General features: G+C 41.4%; 2 protein-coding genes across 4 annotated transcripts; one reads left to right on the top strand and one right to left on the bottom strand.

Annotated features, from left to right (window-relative positions):
• Window positions 1-481: 481 nt before the first annotated feature.
• Window positions 482-13,950, top strand: relb (v-rel avian reticuloendotheliosis viral oncogene homolog B). Of its 2 annotated transcripts, XM_072692233.1 has the most exons (11): window positions 482-851; window positions 1,602-1,613; window positions 2,288-2,439; window positions 4,210-4,509; window positions 5,568-5,728; window positions 6,067-6,158; window positions 6,303-6,434; window positions 8,275-8,379; window positions 8,883-9,098; window positions 9,954-10,028; window positions 11,074-13,950. In XM_072692233.1, the coding sequence occupies exons 1-11, from the start codon at window positions 803-805 to the stop codon at window positions 11,556-11,558; spliced, it is 1,779 nt and encodes a 592-aa protein (XP_072548334.1). In that variant the 5' UTR covers window positions 482-802; the 3' UTR covers window positions 11,559-13,950. The 2 variants fall into 2 exon arrangements, with proteins under 2 accessions (XP_072548334.1, XP_072548335.1); XM_072692234.1 differs by lacking the exons at window positions 482-851; window positions 1,602-1,613; window positions 2,288-2,439 and adding an exon at window positions 2,914-3,933.
• Window positions 13,951-15,519: 1,569 nt separating this feature from the next.
• On the bottom strand, window positions 15,520-22,639 carry mrpl28 (mitochondrial ribosomal protein L28). Of its 2 annotated transcripts, none has more exons than XM_072692231.1 (6): window positions 22,467-22,639; window positions 21,168-21,481; window positions 18,414-18,566; window positions 17,833-17,967; window positions 17,633-17,722; window positions 15,520-15,759 (listed from the first exon to the last, which is right to left on the bottom strand). In XM_072692231.1, exons 2-6 carry the CDS (start codon window positions 21,453-21,455, stop codon window positions 15,661-15,663), a joined length of 765 nt encoding a protein of 254 aa, XP_072548332.1. In that variant the 5' UTR covers window positions 21,456-21,481; window positions 22,467-22,639; the 3' UTR covers window positions 15,520-15,660. The 2 variants fall into 2 exon arrangements, with proteins under 2 accessions (XP_072548332.1, XP_072548333.1); XM_072692232.1 differs by having other exon boundaries at window positions 17,633-17,719; window positions 22,467-22,635.
• Between the last annotated feature and the right edge of the window lie 604 nt (window positions 22,640-23,243).

Raw genomic sequence — 23,243 nt, 5'->3', positions numbered from 1 at the left:
GGATGTATGATTTTATTTATTTTGATTTTTATTTCTGGGGCATGCAGTACACGGATAATCCACCAAGGGGCAGACAACCTGATATTATTTTATCTTTATTTATTTATTTATTTATTTATTTAAAGTATTATGTATTATTTTCATTATTTATATCTTTTAAATAATTATTTAATGTAGCTCATTCGTTATTTAGCTGGCTAATTCATTATTACACCGAGGTCTCAAAAACCCAAATACGAAGCGTTAAGTGTCATTCGGGCTCAAATCCCAAATTCTCATCAACTCAGACAACCTTCAGCCTCACGATCAGTTCATTAAAGAAGGTGCTTTCCTCGTAAAGCGCGTATTTCTCTAGTCTTCTCGACACGGCCATCTAGGGACAAGTTTCCACCTCTTGTTTTCAGCAGCGGCTCCTGAACGCAGCCGGAGCTCACCTGTTGCTGCGCGTTGGCATGGCGACGACCGGGCGGGAGGAGGGAGGGGGGGTTCCCAGCGGTGACGTAGGGGGATTTCCACTGGACCAGCTCGTAGCTAAAAAGCTAAAAGTGAAACGAATTTGATAGAAAACGTGAGATTGAAACGCGAGCATAAGCAGAAGCACGGCGCTGCAGTGCCGCGGTGAACGACCTTCAACACAGAGCTGAACAGAGCTAACTATAAACACCCGGGACAAACACCCGGAAATGAGTGCATAGCGCAGGCACGCCGCCGACAGAGGACAGCCACAGCGCGAAGCCTGGAAAAGACGTGTGTTTTAGAGGAGTAGGACTGTCACGGTTTTACCCTCGTCCTTTCTCTTGCCATGAAAATTATGAACGGACCTGCTCACAACGGCTCCCTCGGCACTGGTGGTGAGTGATATACAGCGAGCGCGAGCCTTTATGAACCTTTTATAAACGTGTGTTTGGCTGCGTGAACTTGAACGGTGGAGGCCTCGTGAGCGCGCATCGAGGGAAGGTGATGTTTGCTGAAGCAGTCATGGAGTCGTGTTTATCTTAGTTTTAGTTTTAGGCGAAAGGTGCGAATCCGGGTCCAGAGAGTAAGAATCCGCTCCGTGGTTTCGCCCCAACTGCGAGGGCAGCTCGACTGCAGCCCGGAGCTGCAGGAGCGGAGTTGCCCAGCTGGTTGGAGCAAAAGCCTGGGGCGGAGTCTTACTGTGTGGACCTGGATCGTGGGGCTGATTCTTACTGTATGGACCTGGATTTGCGAGGAGTTGGCTAGTGCTAGCTTACGTTGACTTTTAGCTCGACACAGAGTCTGCAGAGGTGAAGTCATGAGACCACACATATATACTGGAGTCTTATCAGTCTAATTATTATTATTATTATTATTATTATTGTTAGGTGTGCCGAGTCATTGTGCTCCGGTGTTTCTCTCAGACCCTCCGTTACTGTTCCATGAACACAGCAGTATGTGAAGAAATGCAGCCTCCCTTCAAACGGAGTGCTTTATATGTGCTCTGTGGTCTCTTCCACGCCTTTTGAGAATTAACCTGTTTACCATGTTTGGGAATGGTATCGCAGTGAGGTACAGACTTTCAGTTTCACTTTCCTTGTTAAATCTTCAGTGGATGTAACTAGTGTTGTTTTTCTCCTCCTCAGATCTCGACCTCGGTAAGTAGACCACTTTCCTAAATCATTATAATGCATTAGTCTTTCTTATTTATAATTAAAACATTCTTTTCTATCTGTTTGTATCACAAATTAATTTCCCTCACGTTTTAAAAAATATGGTTTAGTATTTGGTATTATTGGTATCTAATGTCCTGCACTATATGTCTATTTATTTGTGGACAGCCCTTTTACTGAATGCATTCAGCTACTTTACATTGCGCCCATTGCTGACACTGATGTACAAATATATACACACTCACAGCCTGTCTAGTCCCTGTAGAGAAGTACTGCCAATAGAATAGGACTTTTGGGTAGATAAACGTGACTTTATTGACACCATGCCTAGTGCCAGGCGTGGGCTAGAGGGGTATAAAGGTCCCCCCCAGCATTGAGCTGTGGAGCTGTGTTCTCTGGAATGATGAATGGTGCTCCATCCAGTACATCTGGGACGAGCTGAGACAGTTACTCCAACTTTATTTAATCTGGATAGTAAATGTTTATTTGTGTGTTAAAATAAATAAAAACGAGGAAAAATTACTATACTAGTCCTTTATTAAGACGCAGGATGCTTGTGTAGGGGTCATGTTACACCAGGATCAAAAATTCTTTATGTTGTTGTTGTTATTATTATTATTATTATTATTATTATTGTTGTTGTTCTTTTCTCTTAGCAGACATCATAGATGAGTATCTTGTGGAGAAAGAATTCAGATTACCGGGACCTCCTCCTCCTCCTGCCGACTCTGACGCCCAGCCCTGTTCATCAGCAGGTGTGGGCAGACACAATTCGCCGGTGCTTATCTCTAGATGCACCGACTCCCCACAGGTCAGCAACGTCATCTCCACACAGACCACCAACAAGTGTGTCAAGTGTCCCAGGCGAATTCAGTTTGCTTCACAGTGACTATAACAATGGGTTGAGGTCAGGTTCGGCCTCGAATCTGAATGGCAGCGGAAAAATTGTGGCACTTCAAGGAAGTGGCCGAAGGTCAGACGTCGGTCAGCTGTGTGCAACTTTGGCAAGTTCCATAAAGTGCTGCCATTTTTCCATAGTCATTTTGCGTTTGGCAGTGCTGTTTTCACCATCACTGGTTTTGTCTAGTTTAGGCCATTTTTTAAGTCACGGTTTGAGTGGATGGTGATATTCATCAGTGTTGTGATGCTAGTGCTGGTCTGTCCCAAATTCTACAATCTCATAAACACTACATATTATATATATTTTTTATTATGTCATGAAATATTATGTCATCATTGTGATATATCACCTAACTCCATATCACAGTTTTGTAGTATTGAATAATTCTAATTTTTCCATCTTTAAAGGTGGATTATAGTCTATACAAATATCACAGTGTATTAAAAGAAAAAAGAAAAAAAAGAAAATAATAATAGGTTATGTATTATTTGAGTGTGGGCTGACATAATGTTTGCCTAACATCAGTATTTCTCACACCCCTACCTAATGTTTCTACATGTTTACAGTGTACTTTAACCCCTTATAACCTTTGGGTATTATTGATGGAGTCTACAGCGACACTGTAAGCGCTTTTACTCGAGTGAAGACTTCAGGAAGTGAAAGACCTGCTGTTTTGTCTTGATGTTGGTCACGGTTTGAGATACGGTAGTGGGTCAAAATGGCTTGTCCTTTCTAATCAAATATCACAGCATGCCTGACACACATTGTGGCTGAGAGGGAGGTTTTTTGGAGGCACAGTTGAAGGTTGAAATCTGATGCCGCCTGGTTTCAGTTGGTGATCTCTTCCTCCTACATGCCTCTGCCGGCACAAAGCAGCAGCCCCTCCCCTCCCCATCCTCATTGGCTGAAATTGCCTCTCTGTTAGTTTCCCGTTTCTTCACCATGCCCCTCTTGCCTCTTGTTAGCTGCTCTTTGTGCAGGCGATCTGTGGCCTTCCTCAGGCATGTCCAGGCACTCTCTTTTTCTCTCGCTTCACGGCTGCTCTCCCAGCTGCCCTGCGGCTGACCAACTGTTGCTTTTGTCTTTTACTTCCGTATTTGATCTTCCATTGCTGACAGATCTGTGACTGCAGAGCACTAGCCGAACGGGCCGTTAGCTAACTTGTTTGTTTTCTTTCTCTGACTGACTCTCTCTCTCTCTTTTTCTCTCTCTCTCTCTTGCCTCCCCCCCCCCACCCCCCCCTCCTTGGTGTTTGCCTCTCTCTGTTCATTCTTTCTCTTTCTCTTTTCTCGTTGACCACAGGGTTTGACAGTAAGGCATGCTCTGTGTCTCTTTAGCTAACAGCACTACAAGAAGTGTGTTGGGTACGTCAGCAGGGCCAGAGGAGGAGTGGTACTATTAGATGTGAGACTTGGTTTTGTTGAACACGGATGCTAAACTGTGTCGGATGAATGTTTTTGAGGGTTAAAAAGGGATGAGAACTTGCTTGCTGTTATCTGAGCTAGATGTTTACTGAAATTTTCTTGCATGGTATATTAAACAACTAACTATGATAACTAGAAACTACTATAATAAAAAAAAGTACAGTAAGTCAGTCAGTAATGGTTGCATTTATATACAGAATTGAACTTATGTGTCTTTTAAAAAATGCTGTCTTTTTTTTTCTCTCTTCCTCTCCAGCGTGCTAATCTGTTCCCCCAAGTCCACTCTACTGGAACCAGAAACATGTCAGCTGTGCCTTCGTCCCGTGGCTCTAAGGCTCAAGGACAGCGACGTGGGACTCTGGCAGGGCGGTCCGTGCGCTCTCTTCACACGGGCACGGAACAGCTGGAGAACCTCCTGAACAAACCTCAGCTAGTGGTGGTTGAGCAGCCGAAGGAGCGCGGCATGAGGTTCCGCTACGAGTGTGAGGGCCGCTCGGCCGGCAGCATATTGGGAGCCTCCAGCACTGAAGTCAACAAGACCCTGCCAGCCATCGAGGTGAGTCTGGAGAAATGCCCCTGAGTGTGTGTGTGTGTGCCAGTGTTTCCCAATCCTGGTCCGAGAGTTTCCTCGTCCTGCTTGTTTTGATGCCCTCACACACCAGCCATTCAGATCATTTATGGAATACCCCAGTAGTTTAAACTCTGTCGTCTGTGTTTAACACTTTTATAGTTATCATGGGCCGTAAATTTGAACCAGTAAACCTGTTTACTCAAACACACAACAGAAGCCACTGGGCAGGTGCTTCTAATGACCATGCATTTTGAGCCTACAGGTTTTCTGCTCTTCTCCAAGTAATAGTGTAACTATTGTCTCTGATAACTAATCGTGCTATATATGCTATGTGCATGTATGGAGGACAGATTTATTTGAAAAACACTGATGTAAACCCTATTAACAAGCTCAGGACCAGAATTGGGAGTCACAGGTGTATGTACTGGTGTGTGTGGTTTTTCTGTTTACATGTGCACATGTGAATATAACCTTACCTCTGACCTCAACCTACTTGATGTCATTTTTATCTTATATTGAGTAACAGTTTAATAGAATATAGCCATTAATATCTTAACAATGAATAACATTGTTACTTGCAATTTGTCTCAGTGGGCTCATCAGAAACCATAAAAGCCTGAGGGCTCATTAAAAGGCTATTATTCATAGCTGTATGTTCGCTGTCTGATGTTTTTCTGTTTGAATAAGCGCATGCATTTGAAATTCAGCAGCAACTGATTTGCTTGTGAGAAGGGCGCTAAACGCTGCTGAGGCCGTTTCTGCAGCCGTTTCTGGAATGCACCGACTTCTCCGACTTAACGGGGGTTCCCCTGTTATGGTTTGACTGAATGGGGTTGCTATATAATAGAGTATCGAACACTTAACACCCTGCCAAAAAGGTGTTGCCTTTGGTGTGGTCTGAAACAGGGAATTACCTTTTACAAACAAACACAGCTCACACTTTCCATATAAAAGGGGCAGTTTCCCCATATATGGCTGTTAAGTTCAGAGTATTATGTCAACAGTATAATAAGCATAAGCATTTTCTCTATGTGTCTTAATAGATCCAGGGGCCGATCGATGGGATTAAAAAGGTGACGGTGACCGTGTCTCTGGTGACTAAGGACATCCCTTACCGCCCACACCCCCACTGCTTAGTTGGAAAAGATTGTTCAGATGGCATCTGCGTCATATGCTTCAACCCCCACACGGCCCGTCGGCACAGGTATGGTCCATGGGTGCATCGAGAGCGCACTAAGAAAGGCTGTTATTTTGCTTTTAAGTTTTTGTTTAGGATATTGTAAAAACCTCATTGATTTATATCGAAGCCAAGGCAATTTTGTAACATTTGACTCAAATACATAAGTATTTATATTGCTCTGAAGACAAATAATTTTGTATAATTATATTATGTCATATATTATATAATATTTTCTTGCTCCTGTACTTTATACAGTTGTGCACCTTTCTGGTTAATTGTGAAAACGTTATATAGAATATAGGTGCATATGAGTGTAATACAGAATTTTACTCTTTGTTTTGACCCTGTTAGTGTTGTTTCAGTTTTGTGAATTTAGGCATCCAATGTGTTCGGAGGAAGGAATTAGATGTCTCACTGATGAAGAGGAGAAATAAAAATATTGATCCATTCAACAGTAAGTTGTCGGACTATTTTAGAATTTCATGTGTATATACTGTATACCTATTTGACTAGAGAAGCAAAGTTTACACATTGGTGTCATGACTGAATTGACCGGTCGTGTGTGTGAACATGCTTGCTTCTGCTCTTCCTATGACAGCTGGACAGTCAAAGAGCATCGAGGACATTGACATGAATGTGGTGAGGCTGTGTTTCCAATGCGAGCTGGAGAGGGACGACGGGGATCGGATCCAACTCAGCCCTGTGGTATCCAACCCTGTCTACGACAAGAGTAAGCCCTTTACTGTGCTGTTGTAAAAAAAAAACATGGTTCTTAGAACAAGAGCATGAGTCAAATCAGTTTACCCTAGTGGACAAAAATGCACTTAACTGTATTTAAAACAATACTGAGATTTGTCTGTATGTTGTAAATATACTAGCCAATTTATGTACTTATTTAAAATATGTTAAAAAACATAATTATTATGCTTTCATCAAATGCTTGATCATACTTTGGAAACTATACAATACAGTATTTTTATAAATACATTACTTTAAAGTATATTTCAGTTCACATTTAATTAATTCAGTCATTTGATTAATTCAGTGTACTTACATATACTTAAATACTTGTATCGAAACATTTTTGCAAAGTGTATGTAACAATATAAGTTTACTGTAATCCCAAAAGTTGTCTGTTGTAGTAAAACTGAATATATACCACATATTCATCAGCTGTTTTGAATGGGGTGAAGATTTGTGATCATTTTCCAGATCTTTGAGTTGAATTAACTTTTATAATATTTGAGTTTATTTGGTTGTCCTAAATGGACAGTGATTGGCCTTTACAAGCTTAAATACAGCAAACTGCACTGATCTGTTGGATTTATTCATTTCTCCCATTTGACGTTTCTCAAAAAGTCCAGCAACAGCTGTGCTGCTTCAGTAATATACAGTGGGTTTGTGTGTGGAATACAACCTATTTGAGTAAAACACAGCTTTCCCATTGGCTCCTGGCACCACCTATTTGCATACGGGGTGTGTCTTTTCCCCCATCACTCACCATCAGCGTGGAGTCATTCCCCCAGGCTACCTTTCCCAATGTGTTCATTTGTAATGTAATGTAATGTAGTGTAATGTAGTTGTCTGGCCTTAATGCTGAAATTACCAAGCAAGTTAAAGCAAGTTACCACTTTCACTGCTGCTGAGTGTGGCTTTAGTTTGGCTGGATGCTACAATGACCACTAATGCAGAGTTATGCCATCAGAATTTGTGAAGATGGTAATTGTTAATATGTTATTTAGGTAAGGTCTAAAAGATATCTTCAGATCTGGACCTTCTGGAAACTGGATTGACTGTCCTAATGTAAATATATGTATATGACTTAGTATATGACAGTACTACAGGTGTAATACTTATTAAATGTGTTTTAATTGAACTTAAAAGTTTATGTAAAATAGAGATTTTAATACATATGCAGTAGGATGTTTAAAGTTTACTTAAATTACTTAAGTACAGTTTAGTGCCTTTAACAGAAGGTTAGGTGTTTGTACTATTTTTGTACAGTTGAAGCATAAGTACGAAAACAGTTTCAGTTTAACACTCTAATTACCGATACTAATTTGAAGGCACTACAAAGTTAAGATAACGAATAATATTGACAGATTTTTTAGATTGTAGAAGCAGTGCTTCACTGAATGATATGACTGTCAGCTTATCTGTCCTACTACATATGATTCAGTTCTCAATGCTCACGTTTCTCAGAAACAGTAGATCCTCTGTGTCTTAAATGTTTTCAATGTTGTAACACTTGGGGAAGAGCTCCCCGTACTTCTATCCAGAAATGTGTCCAGAACTGTGTCCAGAATGTATGTAATTATGTACATTACATACATTATATTGGGTTCCCCAGTTGCACAAGCATGTAAGCCCCAACCCCCCCACCCCCCCCACCCCCCGTCATTGAGCAATCCTGGCGATGCCATGACCCAAGAAATTGCTTATCAGCACATAAACCAATTGCTATCAGTCTGAGAACATCCCTTCAGAGGCACTAGCAGTTCGATGTCTTTGCTGGTGACATGATCATACTTGTGTACCAACAATACAAATCCTGTGTGTATCCTGAGCAGAAGCTACTACGACCGCAGAGCTGAAAATCAACCGGCTGAATGTTGTCAGGGGACCTTGTACAGGAAAGACTGAGATCTACATGCTGTGCGACAAAGTGCAAAAAGGTGAGCACAAACGCCCACGCCATACCAGGAACCACATGAAAAAATAACTCATAAGGAACTTGGTGTTGGTGTATTGTGTGGGCCATCATGGTAGTTCAAATAAGCAGCTATTACTCTTACTGTGCTTCCTTACAGATGTTATGTCCTGATCTGTGTCAGGTGATGAAAACACGATGGTTACAAGAATTACGTTCAGTTTTTTAAGATGTGGGGGGGTGGGGGGGGGTGTGTCCTTTAGGTGGATGGATCTTCAAACAGTGGTGTGAATGGAAATAGATATATGGAAAAGACAGCAGCAAAATGCAAAATAATGGCAGGAAGCATGACCACTAGTAGGAAGAGTAAGCTGATGCTAACTCTTCCTACTGTTCTATGACTTTTAAACAGTAGAAGTGAAACAAGTGCTAGTCATATCCTGATATCTGACTCCGTTGTTAAAGCGGCTATTCTTTAGTTTATGAGCTACAATGCTGGCGCAGCTAACAAACTACTCCTTGTCATAGATGACATTGAGATCATCTTCGCTTTGGACGACTGGGAGGCCAAGGCAGAATTTGCTCAGACCGACGTCCACCGGCAGATCGCCATCGTCTTCAAGGCACCGCCGTATCAGGAGCAGGACATCAGTGAGGAAGTGGAGGTCAACGTGTGTCTGCGCCGCATTTCGGACCGCATGTACAGCGATCCGGTCAAATTCACCTACCTTCCACTCAACACAGGTCAGCAGCACACACATTCGGCACTGCCAGCACGCACTGCTGCACTGTGCTGTTATTTGCATGAAGGCTGTGTGTGGTTTCTTCTCTGGTCGTAGTGGTCCTTGGCCTCAATGCTGAGAACCATTACCATTGTTCATACGAGAAAGGCCTGGCTATAAAAAAATTAAAAAAAAATCCCCAACCTTGAAACTAAAACCACTTTCCCTTTTAGGTTGCCTGTTAATATATTTCAATATGGTTTTACATTCACTTTCACAGTTTAATTGTAGATGATGTAGAAACCAAATATGGTAATCTTGTAGCAGGTACACATTTAGTAACAAAAAAAAAATTAGTAAAGGCATTCCAAGGTGAAACCTTAAGCCACAAAGCCCTGAAACTGAAAGTGACTGAAAAGTCATGTTTATAATTGCTTCAGTGAGAGATTTAAAGCCCAGCACAATGAAGCAACTATACCATTTAAGGGGTTTGACATTAACTGAAGCATGGAGAGTGGGTGCACAGTGGTTGTCCTTTTGTTGAGACTTCATCAAATGGCATCATAACTGTATTTTATGTCTTAGTAAGTTTTAGTCATTTTTGATCTGTAACGGCATCACAAGTGAAAAACAGGTGGGTGCACCCTGTCTACTGATCAAAGCGTTCCAGGTCTTCCTGTGCAGCTTTCAGTTCTGAAATGCTGGCAAAAACAATACTGAAGTTCCACGTATATATTTGAAAACACCCATGTCTGAAATGAATAGCCAACTAGAAAAAAAAAACTTTATTAGGTTGCTGAGAAAAGAGCTTCCTGAAGCAGTTTGTCACTCGTCTGATGATCTTCGTTTTTTTTTTCTTTTGGTACCTAATCTGCAGATCCATATGAAGTAAAGCGCAAGAGGAAAATAAAATCAGACATCAAGTTTAATGAAGACTGCCATGGCCTGACAGGTAGGAGATTTCAACTATTAATCACACAGACAATGAAATCATAGTGTGTTCTCTCTTTTTTTTTTTTTTTTTTTAATACTTTAAATCAGTATAAATCCTCATATTTGACTCATATCTGCCATTCTTCTTTTTAACATTTGTTATTTATTACATGAATGTATGTGTGTCTTAAACCTGATGAATGTACCATGTGTAATTAAAATAATCTGGTTAAGAAGGACTGATAATGAATGAAAATGGCATGATAATGGCACAATGGGAAGGGTTCATCAGTAACTATGTACTGTGCAGTTTATCCAGTCGTTGTTGTTTACAGGTTCTGCACAATTTGATCAGAATTTGTCTTATGATATATGTTTAGTATCTATATGTTCCATATCTAGAAATGGTGACAATACAGCAAATAAGATGCGGAGAACGGGTGATAACAATCCACCTTATTTTCCGTTAAACGATGGGGGATGGCTATCTTTGTTTGTTTTGGGTAGAACCTCCGGTGCAACAACTGATCTGTTGACCTAGATTATAACCACAGCGATAATAAAAATGAGTAGTACAATGTGCTCAGAGTGTCACAATACCTGGAAGAAGAGGAGAATTTTACTTGAACAACAGCGTAACGAATACTACAGATCGGAGTGCTGTGAGGCACCATTTATCCATGAGGAGTCAATTCTCTGAGTAAGGATGTTCTGGTGTTGGTTTCCCGTCCACAAAATGGGAAGATCAGATGTATGGATGTAAGGGTTGGTGTTTTAAGTATAACGCCTTCCTTGGATGCGGTACGCCACAACACTCCAATCTTTTTGTTGTGTTGGAAAGCTAGTTAGTCCGAGCTATGCTCAAAATTGCATGTTGGGTTAGCACAGCGAGCCACTTTATGCCCCGTGTCCACAGCAGTAGGTTACTTCAGACTGCGTACACTTCCAATGCGTTATGATCCAACTAAACCACATGAAATGATCTGAAATTCTACTCAAAAGTGGAAGAGACCAACTCCTGAAGGCAGGTGTGGCCACTTTCTCATCTCTCATTCTCCTTTCAGTGCCAGACATGGTGATGAATAAACCCGCTCCATCTCACCAGTTTGAAACATTTGGCTTCACCCCGCTGGACTGCGGCATTCAATCAGCAACTCCTGCCCAGGAGGACAGCCAGTCGTTACTGGCTCAGGGACTGGAGGACCCATATGGAGATGACCTCAAACAAGAGGACAGCTGTGTGAGTTTGGACCCAGACACCATGAGCAACATCTTGCTCAGCATTTCCGAATGCCTGGGGCCCCAGAATGTTCTCCAGCTCATTACCAACCCAGATGCCAACTCCAACTTGACGTTCGACTGCGCAGATCCAAACTTGAACTTAATGGACATCAGCCAACCTCAGATGAATATAAGCTCCTACTATGACACACATTTTAACCAGATGGTGAGCGACCGGAGCCACTTATCAGATCACGACTCCCTGCCTCAAGACTTGCTCGGCATTTCCTTAGGTCAGGTTAAGACAGAAAACGAGGAAGATTCTTAAAAGGCCTCGCTGGTTGCTTGGAATAGAGACGGCCGGCGTCGTCTGGAGAGGAACCCGCGACTCTAGGGTCTGAATGCTGATGTGTGCATGTGTGTTTTGATCCATGCCAGATACCATATACTGTTCAATGTGAAGGGCTTTCAGCATGAACATGGACTAGGAAGAGTCAGATGTGTAGATCCAAGCTGAGCCCATTCTGTTGGACCTCTTGACGAGTGCTGTTGTGGGAGTGTGTTTTCATGCAGCAAAAAGTCTGCTCAGGCCCAGTGTTTTTGGCTTGCGTATGTAAGAAAACAGGTCGAAACCCCTGTGCTTGATCTCCAGCAGAAACAAAAGGCCAGGATTCCTGCTGTGATTTTATATAGAATCTGTTTACTGCAGATTATCTGGGAGAATAGGGAGTCATGCACTAAAAAGAAAAAAGGGAGTGATCATTGCTGCTCAAATTCAGTCACTGTACAGACACATCATCGCGTTCTCACTAACCCAGTCCGTCAGAACGTAGGTGGGCCAAATAGCCAAATGCCACATTCATCCAAACAGCCTGCAGTCAACAGTAGTCAACTGTATGTAGTGTAGAATGATTACATCTGTTAGAGTCTCTGTGTTTAGGTGAGCATTTCTGCTGGACTGGCTTTATCTTAGAAAAAATGTCAAGTAATAGCATTAAATAATATGCGTATTAAAGTAGACATTTAGAGCTTATTTATGTATGTGACAGCATGAAGTAAATAGCAGTCAGCAGAAGTGAGTTGAGTAGTCCTAAAAATTAAATATGTAAGTATTTAATCGTAAAGCAACAGAAGGAGAAGTATAAAATAAGAAGCTTAAATGGAGGTACTGAGTAACATATGGAACGCGTGATGGAGGCGTGACAAGGCACTGGCCGTGGAAAATTTAACGTAACAAAAGAAAAAATGAATTCGTATCTGCAGTCAAGGCCAATAATATTTGCATCCCTGCACTTCGTTCAGAAAATGCATCACTTCGTCAAAAACACAGTTCCAATTACAAATGCTTAAGCATTTCTATTTGCCTTGTGTTTGCATTGGAAGAACACACAAAAGCAGAGGGGGAAAAAATGAAATCTGCAGGAAAGCCAATATTTCTGGCCATGACTGTAAATGTTATGAGTAAGAAGTAGACCTTTTTTGTAGGGCGATATTATGTAGGGGTGGTACAATGTAACGATAGTTTAAATTTCATGATTCTTCAGTCTCTGACTAACACTGACAAACTGAATGCGGTATTAAAAAGCGCATAATTTAGTTAATTAATTAAAAAAAAAATTTTCATAAAATTTTTCCCTTCCCTTTCCTCCCAGTTTGGTACTGCCATTTAACCTACTTGTTCGTAGCTCTCCCTAGCATTAGCAGTGCTCCTGACACTGAGGGGGTAAGGGCTCAACACCTGCCTCCTGTGATGCATGCATTTTTATTATTTTTTCATTTGCTGATTTGTTGCATTGTTAGGCTACAAGGGCTGGATCCCCCAGCGCCACTGCACAAGCTAACGGAGGCCTGCCCTGGCCAACATTGTTTCAAGAGTAATGCGAGGAGCAAGCGCGCCCAATTGTGCTCTCTCTGACTCCGGCTGCTGATGATTACAGCTAATTTGAATTAGTTGTAAACATCGTACCCATTTCTGTAAACATATGAGTAATGTATGGAATGCAGTCTAAAGGTCTTAAACGACGATCCTTAAACGTCAGAGGCGTTTAGCATTCGCAGTCAAGGCCAATAATATTTGCATCCCTGCACTTCGTTTAGAAAATGCATCACTTCTCCAAAAACACAGTTCCAATTGCAAATGCTTGAGCATTTCCATTTGCCTTGTGTTTGCATTGGAACAACACACAAAAGCAGAGGGGGAAAAAATGAAGCAAAAAATGTGCAGGGATGCCAGTATTTCTATTAGACAAAGTTTAATTTGAATTAGAACTCATCGTACCCATTTTTTTTTTTTTAAATGCCAATGAAAAGAAAATGTTTATGTGCTGAATTATCATATGTATCAAGTGCAAATGTACATTATCTTGAAGTTATAATTTGGACACGTCACCTACAGCTAGTACTACAAACTGGAAATACTCTGGAAGGTAAAATATTTCCCCTGAATGGTTTTTACTGGTTACGGTGCTACTACCCTCCTCTGCCAAGCACATTCCAGCACTGTCATGTATATGAGGTGTACAAATTGTAAACAGAGCGGAAGGACTGTAGCAGATTAAACAGTAAAGACCTGCTTCGCTTATCACATTCTCAAGTGTACACCTAACTATGTATCTTCTGCTTGTAAACTATGCTGTAGTAAGCGGTGTGTGAAGTAAATGTGATCCTGCTTGTAAAATAATCTGTTCATGTCTCTGTCTTATTAAAGGCTTAATTCACAATCTTGGATTGGTTTGGATGGACGTTACTGGTGTAGAGCATCAGTTCTGACATTTTTTTGAATGAGTCGGAATTTTGTGGGAGTTGTCCGCTTTGGATTTGTGTCCATCTTTTCCACCCACAGGAACTTAACCTTAATGACTTCCATACGAGCCTATTTCTTTTGGATTTGGTTTGATTTACACCATGGTGAGTCTATTAACAGTGTTCAGAAGGACATTAAAACACATTCCAGACTTGTTAGTTTTACCTGCCAGCCAGTTAGACCTGTTGTTAGCTGGACTAGTTCAGGAGTGAGTTGCATGCCAACATGCCAAACATTTACTCAGATTCATGAAAGACTATATTTATTATGATTAATTTATGTATTTTCAGGTCTTTAATGATCATCATCTATACTGAATGTTGATCCAATATGCTGATATGTTGGATAGACACCCCTTTTGGGCTTAAGGGTGCAGTATAATACATTTATTAGTATTCTGAGTTGTTTTTTGGTGTATAAACATTAAGTATGTGACTTAGGTTGGGGTGAACAATTGCACATATGCCTTTCTTTGATTTTAGCATTGTAATAATTGTCTTACTAGATAATGTTACTGTCCCCTCTGTGTCCTCTTGGCATGGTGTGCAGCAAGCTAGCTGAAAAGATCGCCGTCTTCTAGCCTAGCCCCGCTCACATCCTCAGTCATGCTGCTCTGATCTGATATGTGGTCAGCTCTAGTCTGAAGTAGCTCAGTTTGTTTTTAAGGGAGCAGATGTTGGAAGTGGCCGGTGCATTTGACCACGCTGCAGCTTTAGGTGTCTAATGGGCTGAGTGTATGTAAATTATGGGGTCAGCATAAAATTAAGTGAGTCAAACTATTAGGAAATTTTGGTTATGCCAGAATTCTTTTTTTTTATGAGGTTGTGAACCCCCCCAGAGACAGCAGAACCAGAAAAAACAACAAAGTTGAGCTTGTGTTTCAGGGTCCAAGCCAGAGCTTTCACACAAACAAAGTCTGGCCCAAAGCCAAAGGGAAACTCCACTATTGGGTAAATCATTTGACTTCTGTTTCGGGTGGCAGGCGCTTATCACGGCCTCTACGTTGATCATGACAAAATATGTAGTAATGTGTGAAAGTCAACTGCAGCAGAAAGTCAGCCTTCACCTTCTTAGGAAATTCCCTGAATCAGTTCAAAGTTGATCATCACATAATTGTTTCAACCGTCTCTGGACACCATTACCTCACCTTGTGGTAGGACGGCTTAGATGCTACTGGTCACAGAGCTTATGAACCTTCACTGAAAGAGAAATCTTAAATATGAAAAGGGTTCTACATTTTACATGAATAATCTAGAATCATCACACCTAATTAGAAAAAAACAAATGTGACTTGTCGTAGTGTTTGACCTAGGGCAGGCCCAGGATGACAAAGCAGCTTTCCTCAGATATGAGGTCATGGAAATAAAGAGATATCTCTGCCATCTACTGGTGTGAAGGAGAATAGATAGTAAACCTTCCAATAAACCAAACCGTAGCCAATCTGGGAGACCACATTACTGCAAACAAACACCTTACCAAAACCATATCTGATCAATGTGAGGAATTTATTGTCTGAGCAGATGCTTGATATTTACACAACACTGGCGTATTATAACGGTCCTTGATAGAAGAGTAAAAAGGCCAAAGCAAAGCCCAAATGAATGATGTTACTGCACTGGTCCTCTCTTCAGTCCTTCTTTTCCACAATCTTAGGCTCTGACAGTTTCTGTATGGCGAGCCTCTTCACAAGGTTTTCCACACAGCTCTTGTACAGCGGCTCTGGATCCTGAGACAGAACACACACACAAAAAAAAGATTTGACCGTTTTAGAAAATGCTGCTGGAATCTGTAGTGGACGATACACAGCCCTGTTTGTTATTCATCATCTCTGCATACGGAAAAGCTTAAGCTTTAATCTGTGTACCAAGCTCACATCCATTGAAGCGTGACCGTGTGACATCTCATTCTGCTTCTCTACTAATTTTTCCACTCCGCACACAAGAAGCAGACACACCTTAATAGGAAATATGAACCGACCCACAGTAGAAGACCGACGAATGTCTACTGGCAGTGTTTGGAGGCACTGAATACATGTAAAATGTGTACACTGGTTCTAAACTGCCCTACTTTGTTCAACAGGACTTTACAGTTCTACATTTTGAATAATTTAATCAGACAATTACGTAAAAAATTATTAATTCATTCATTTAAATGGTTATTTAATAACTACTGCGATTAATTGCTTTCCTTGCTGCCCTTTGACTTGGTGTATAAGTACCAGGTCCAGTGACTATGACTTGATGGAGGCAAGCGAAACTGCTGCATTTACTGGTGAATAGAAGCACGGTGCTCTGCAGGTTCTGCAACAAGGATTTTTCATAAGTCCTTTAAGCTTGAGACATCACCTCAAGCTACATTTTTATCCAAAAAGCGCCTGATTCCAGAGCAAGCAGCCTACCTCATTAAGCCACACTGGATCAGGCCTTCAAACGCACACTAAGCAAGTCTACCAGTGGCTGATAGCAAATGGATAGCAATGGACTGTGCTGGAGCATCCAGTACTAGAAGCAGCACCACCAACAGGACAGCTTACACCCCAAACCATCCACCAGCCTCCTTTGCGAATTCATCTTAAACAAGCCATGTGCAATGTTTGATCTCTTATGATGTTAGTCATCAATTCCTGACGCAAAGCTGTTATTCTTACAATGACCTTCATCGAAACTCGCTGAACACCCGAGTCCTTTTGCTCTCGCAAATCCCCCAATAACTGAGCCAACACTTAGCCAGTGGACCTACCCATCTATAGCCTTACTCAGATTGGATTAGTTTATCCACATCTCCTCAGTGATAAAACTCTCACATTCAGACAGCAATAAAATCAGCACAGGTCGAGAGTGTTTAGGAGCGCAATGTTTTCATCACATGGTCACATGATCACATTCACAACTCTTGCAGTCCAGTCTAAGAGACCCTGTTTTGTTAAGTTTGGGGCAAAACAAATCCTGCTTTGGTGTCTGAGCCCCGACACAAAAATACATAAAGATGCCTCCACAGTTATGGCAAAACAAAGTTCCAATAACAATTAGATTTTATTTTCATTTTGAGATTTTAGGAAGCTTTTGTTTTATGATTTGGACAGTGTTTAATTACTACCAGGGGGTCTGGGAAATGTGCAGAGACTAAATACAAAGTGTAGCAGTGGCCACCAGTGGAAATCCATTTTTTTCAAATTCCTAGAAAAACACAGATGTGAATCCAGACAGGACAAAGGTGATCAGACGACCACAGAGTTCAGTTATTCCCACTGGGCTTAAGACACATTTTCATTATCTTCATTTCGTGTGTGTGGCACTGTATCCAAGAGAAACTCCAAGTCATGTCTATAAACAGATAGGACAATAAAATGGACTTTTGAAAAGCCATGACTGGCCAAGAATTTCTTCCCCCTGAAAATATCCCATTTGTATAAATTAGATATTCTATTTAACTGTAAGACTGGACATTGGACAGGGCATCTTACACAAGCGTATGCAGATTTTAAGAGTGTGTGGTCACTTGCAAAGCTGTTAAGAGATGATGCACAGACGTGGACCTGTGTAGACTGTGAAGATTAGAATCTCTCAGTTAGAACGTTGAGTCTGACTAATCGCAAGTACCTTATGCTCCAGTAGTCTCTGCTTCTCCACGGCCTCCTCCAGACTCAGCCCTACCCATTCTGCCTCCTCTGCTGGCATTTCAAACTGCTGCTTCACCAAAATACAGAAGATGAGGAGAGAAACGGAAATCACATTTAAAAATCCAAACATAACAAAGAGTAACAACCAAATGTTTCATAGCTTTTGTGAATTCTCTGTACCTTGTATTTGTTATAGATCATCTCCCTTTGTACAGGATCGTCCGGGTAGAGGTCTTTGTCCTTCTGAGCTAACCGGAGAAGCATTGCACGTTTTAGGTCCATCCCAAACTTGGAGTTTAAATCCTGCTTTGGTGTCTGAGCCCGACACAAACACAAAAATACAGAAAGATGCCTCCACAGTTATGGTATATATTTTTGGCCACTACTCTGAATAGCCTACTCGTTCATTACAACTCAAACATTCATATCGAGCATAATCAAACATTACGGAAGACAAGCGTCCAGGCTTTTTTCTGTCCTGGCACCAAAGTGGTGGAACGAGCTGCCCCTGGATGTCCGAACGGCCGAGTCGCTCGCTGTCTTCAAACGCAGACTGAAGACTCACCTCTTCAGAGAGTACTTGGACGATTAGAGTACTATGGTCACCTTATTGTATTGTGTTTAGCAATGTCTAAGCTTGGAGGTATCTTTTGTATTATTAGTCTATTCTAACTAGCTGAGGTTTTCTTGGGTAAATAGCAAAGCACTTTGTAAGTCGCTCTGGATAAGAGCGTCTGCTAAATGCCGTAAATGTAAATTACCTTCAGGATGTAAAAGTCAAAGCCATAAGCAGCATCAATGAGATCTAGTGTACGAGCCGTGACCGTGATGTTGAACTTCTGGTCGAGGATTTCACTGTACAGCTCCCTCTTAAAGAGCTGAGGCTTCCAGACTTTCTTCACCTTATTAGAGAGCTGCAAATAAACAGTATTTAACGTCATTCTTGGACACACCTGTCTAAAATACTGCTATTTCATGAAAGACGGATATTTAAGGGGATAACAAGCAACTTCTTATTAAAAGTACACTGCAGATCAAATTATGGATGCACAATCATAGTAGAATCATAAAAGTAGCGGCAGATATTTGCTTAAAAAGGGTTTCCATATCGGCATTGGGCCGGTGTTTAGATATGACTGAGATTTCAAACTGAAATTGTGGAAGAACCTAATGTTAAGGCAATGCTGGGCTACTGTGGGACAAATATCTGCATTTTATTCATTTCACTGCAGAATTTAATAGTTCAAGTCTCTGTAAAACTAATCCAAGTGGATTTGATCCAAATATTACAGCGGTTTACGTCCAGATGAAACCAGACGTTTACATACAGTGGGGCAAAAAAGTATTTAGCCACTGTTTGTGCAAGTTCTCCTACTTAGAAAGATGAGAGAGGTCTGTAATTTTCATCATAGGTACACTTCAACTGTGAGAGACAAAATAAGAAAAAAAATATTTTCTTTTTTAATTTCTAAAGAATTTATTTGTAAATAATGGTGGAAAATAAGTATTTGGTCAATAACAAAAGTTCCACTCAATACTTTGTAACATATCCTTTGTTGGCAGTGACAGAGGTCAGACGTTTCCTGTAAGTCTTAAACAGGTTTGCACACACTGTAGCTGGTTTGTTGGCCCATTCCTTCATGCAGATCTCCTCTAGAGCAGTGATGTTTTGGGACTGTCGCTGGGCAACACAGACTTTCAACTCCCTCCACCAATTTACTATGGGGTTGAGGTCTGGAGACTGGCTTTTTACAGAGCCAGTACTTTGTTACCCGAGTGGTGTGTTTGGGATCATCGTCATGCTGGAAGACCCAGCCACATTCCATCTTCAATGCTCTCACTGATGGAAGGAGGCTTTGTCTTGAAATCTCACAATATATGGCCCAGTTCATTCTTCCTTTAACACGGATCAGTCGTCCTAGTCCCTTTGCAGAAAAACAGCCCCAAAGCATGAGGTTTCCACCCCCATGCTTCACAGTTGGTATGGTGTTCTTGGGATGCAACTCAGCATTCACTCTCCTCCAAACACAACAAGTTGAGCTTTTACCAAAAAGTTCTATTTTGGTTTCATCTGATCACATGATATTCTCCCAATCCTCTTCTGGGTCATCCATATGCTCTCTGGCAAACTTCAGACGGGCCTGGACATGTACTGGCTTAAACTAATAAATTATGGTAAAAAATGTCATTTTGTCTCTCATAGTTGAAGTGTACCTAAATTACAGGCCTCTCTCATCTTTCTAAGTAGGAGAATTTGCACAATCAGTGGCTAACTAAATACTTTATGCCCCCCTGACAAAGACACTACCCAGTTTTAAGTCAGTTAGGATTACCAGACTTGTTACTAATTGCTAAATGCCAGAATGCTGATAGACATTTCATTGCAAGGTCCTGATTTCTTTTTTTTTCCTGATACCTTTTCATTTTACCATGATGTCACACAAGGAAACCGTGTGTTTGAGGTCCACAGATGTGCCTCCAACTAACTCAATTGTTGTCAATTAACCTATTAAAAGCTTTTAATCCTGACTTAAAACTAGAGGTTTAGATCGGTTAGTGAGGGAAAAAACAGTTGTGTATCTTTTTATACAGTGTGTGTAAACATCTGGTTTCAACTGTATCAGCAGAAAAATCGATATAGATTCATACTTCTAATCATTCCAGGTTTAAACATTTCCACAGTTTAAAAGTTTGAAATCAGTGTTTTCAAAACTCCTGACTGGCCGCAGATAAATAGATGAAACTAATCTTGTGTCTGTGTCTGGTTTTAATAGTTTTATTTGATTTATTCAGAGAATAATAATAATAATAATAATAATACAACTTTTCTTTTATTCATGGTTAGTGGTCAGGTCAAGCCAAAAGTTATCTGGAAGTTATGGCATGATAACATATACACAAGCTGACAGACACACACACTAACTAGATTTAATTGGCTACTAAAGATAACCATCCTCACCTGTGATCTGCATGCTTGTGTGTGTGTGTATAAAGAGTCAGTGAGTTACTGGGCTCCTGACAGACCCCTGCATGTTTTATCTGGTGCTTCCACTGACGTTGTTGGATTATACAACATGAGGGGAAAGCACTTACCATGAATGAAAGAAAAGCTGCTTTATCATCATTATCATTATTATTCATTGAAAAAAAAATCAGTAAAAAAAAAAAACCCAAAAAATCACAAATTCTACCAGGGTTGTTTTAAAAGTTGTGACCAAATCTCAAAGTGAAAAAAATACACTTCTTAACTTCTTGTTATAGGAAAACTAAGTAAAACATCTTGTGTGTAGTTCATCATATTTAAATCTACTGTCAAATGACAAATAACAAAAATGTTTAATATGAAAAAACTCAGCACAGTTATTGTGCCCCGTAATTCAACAAACCCTTTAGGTAAAAAAACACTAAAAAACAGACATTGTGAGAGAGGTCAGAAATTAAACACTGCATTGCTGTGACTCTCCTGCTCAGGCTTCTAATCCCCAAATCATTCCACACCATTTACAACAGCCCACCTTGTCATTATTGGCGTATCTCTGTCCCGATACCCAGCCTTCTCCACCCCAGAGGCCGTCCTGGGACTCTGGTGGATAATAAATGGGGATGGGGATGTCCTGCACACGCTCCCGCTGGCCTGTTTTGGGACTGACCCTGTATTTCACCCCCAATGGTTTCCAGTGCACTGGGGTGGGAGGGGTCGTGTCCTGCAGAGCTTTGAGGTAGTGCTGCGGCAGACGAGCGTAGATGCCCTTCTGCAGCTTCATGGCTTCCCATAATCGTGGAGGGTACTTGTGTAACGGCATTTTCTTTCAGGTGGTGGGCAAAATAACTGATAAAAAACAGAAGGTAGGGTGGGAAAGATGATATTGTATTAGTGTGATTAAATTACAGCACAAAATGTTTTTTTCTGAGCAAACTGTGGATACTGTCAGACCAACTGCATGTTTCAACGTGTGTCAAAATCCCAGTATACTGGAAAGAGGTCCACAAGTCAAGGCAAGGCTCCCATGACCGCAACATCTTCCTTTTTCCTTTGCTGTCCAGGAATTGCTGTGTTCACGAACCTTATCCGCTGACAACGTATACCTATAACTCATCGCATGTTACATATCGCTGTACCTTATCTTCACCACACACACATTCAGTACGGAGTGCTGTGTCTGCCCTGCACTGTCCCGTCTGTTTACTGCGTCCCGTCTGTCATCTTTCTCTGTTCATATTTATGGTATTGTTCTAGTCTTATATCACATTGCAATTTATGTAGTCTATAGTATCATTTCGTCCAATGTTGAACCATGATGGTCCTGGGGGAAGGTTATTCCACTCCACTGCCTTGACTTGACTTCTCAGTGACTTTTAGGATGCTGTTGTAAAGAACTCTGCCATTTTTCTCTGCAAAAATAGTGATAGCTGAAGTCTTTAGTAACTAACCACTCCTAAATTGAAGTTTAACATGCTCAAGTGCAAAGAAAAATACAAGATAACATACTAAAGCCACAAATTGAGTTTCTAGTGGCTGCAAACATTTTGGAGAGGCCACGAGATAATGTATTATCTAGTGGCCAGGTCTTATTACGAGCAAGGCTCCATATATATATATATATATATATATATATATATATAAACACCCCAAATACGTCTCAGTGGACACTCCTGAAGTCCTCACTGCATTTACTACGCTGTTGGCTAGTGTCTGTAAACAGAGGCTGCTGCTGCTGCTGTTAGCACGATGCTAATCTCCGCCCAGTGTGAAAGTGAAGCGCCGGCTCTCCGGGAGAAGTAATGAAGTTCTGTGTGTTAAACATTAGACGTACCTGAGGAAAAACGGGACAGCGCTTAATTTCGGCTTGCGTGGCCTTATCAAGCACCTACATTGCTCCGAGCACCTCGGCTAGCTCTCAGCTCACATGCCCGTCAGGCACCGATATGTCGTCAAGGACATGTTCGGCCGTTCCCGATGACGTTCCGATACAAGAGGCGCTGTGATTGGCTGAGGGAAATTGTCTCCAACGCTGATTGGTCCGTTTTCCAGTTTCTGCTCCGCTGTTCCGGGCCACTGATGCTGCCTTCAAGACCTCCGACTGCTGTGGAGCTGGTCAGCACGACACCACAGGAAACCCCGGGAAGGCCCTGTGAGCAATGGCTTAAGCAATCAGAAAAAAACCCGTTTTGTTTAAAAGGGTTTAGACTGCAGTATTCATGTGATGTGATGCTCCTAAAAAGAGGTCTAGGTCAGAACTATGAATAGACCATTACTAAAGTTTATTTTTTAATGTTTTAACCTGTGATTTGATTACTTTCTTGTAGAAGAGACAGCTTCTACCCCCAAGCAATGTGCAGTGTTCCAGTCCACGAGTTATCTCACCTGTCTCATCGCACCTCCACCCCAGACAGGGGCAGTGGTGGCTCAGCGGTTAGAGAGCTGGGCCATCGATAATCGCTGTGGGTTCGATTCCCGGGATTGGCAAGCTGCCACTGTTGGGCCCTTGAGCAAGGCCCTTTACCCTCTCTGCTCCCCGGGCACTGGAGTTGGCTGCCCACCTGTGTGTGTGTGTGTGTGTGTGTGTGTGTGTTCACTACCACAGATGGGT

This window comes from Salminus brasiliensis, chromosome 11, assembly GCF_030463535.1.
Source record: "Salminus brasiliensis chromosome 11, fSalBra1.hap2, whole genome shotgun sequence".
NCBI classification, from domain to species: Eukaryota; Metazoa; Chordata; class Actinopteri; order Characiformes; family Bryconidae; genus Salminus; species Salminus brasiliensis.
This window is presented reverse-complemented; position numbering and strand designations above follow the sequence as displayed.

Bases quoted from the DNA above. Each gene is read 5' to 3' on its own strand.
- relb (XM_072692233.1), top strand. From the start codon at position 803: ATGAAAATTATGAACGGACCTGCTCACAACGGCTCCCTCGGCACTGGT. The intron at 6,159-6,302 runs GTAAGTTGTCGG...TTCCTATGACAG, and splicing joins AAATATTGATCCATTCAACA to CTGGACAGTCAAAGAGCATC. The intron at 10,029-11,073 runs GTAGGAGATTTC...TTCTCCTTTCAG, and splicing joins AGACTGCCATGGCCTGACAG to TGCCAGACATGGTGATGAAT.
- mrpl28 (XM_072692231.1), bottom strand. From the start codon at position 21,455: ATGCCGTTACACAAGTACCCTCCACGATTATGGGAAGCCATGAAGCTG. The intron at 17,968-18,413 runs GTAATTTACATT...TGTCGGGCTCAG, and splicing joins TTGACTTTTACATCCTGAAG to ACACCAAAGCAGGATTTAAA. The intron at 15,760-17,632 runs GTACTTGCGATT...GTTCTGTCTCAG, and splicing joins AGAGACTACTGGAGCATAAG to GATCCAGAGCCGCTGTACAA.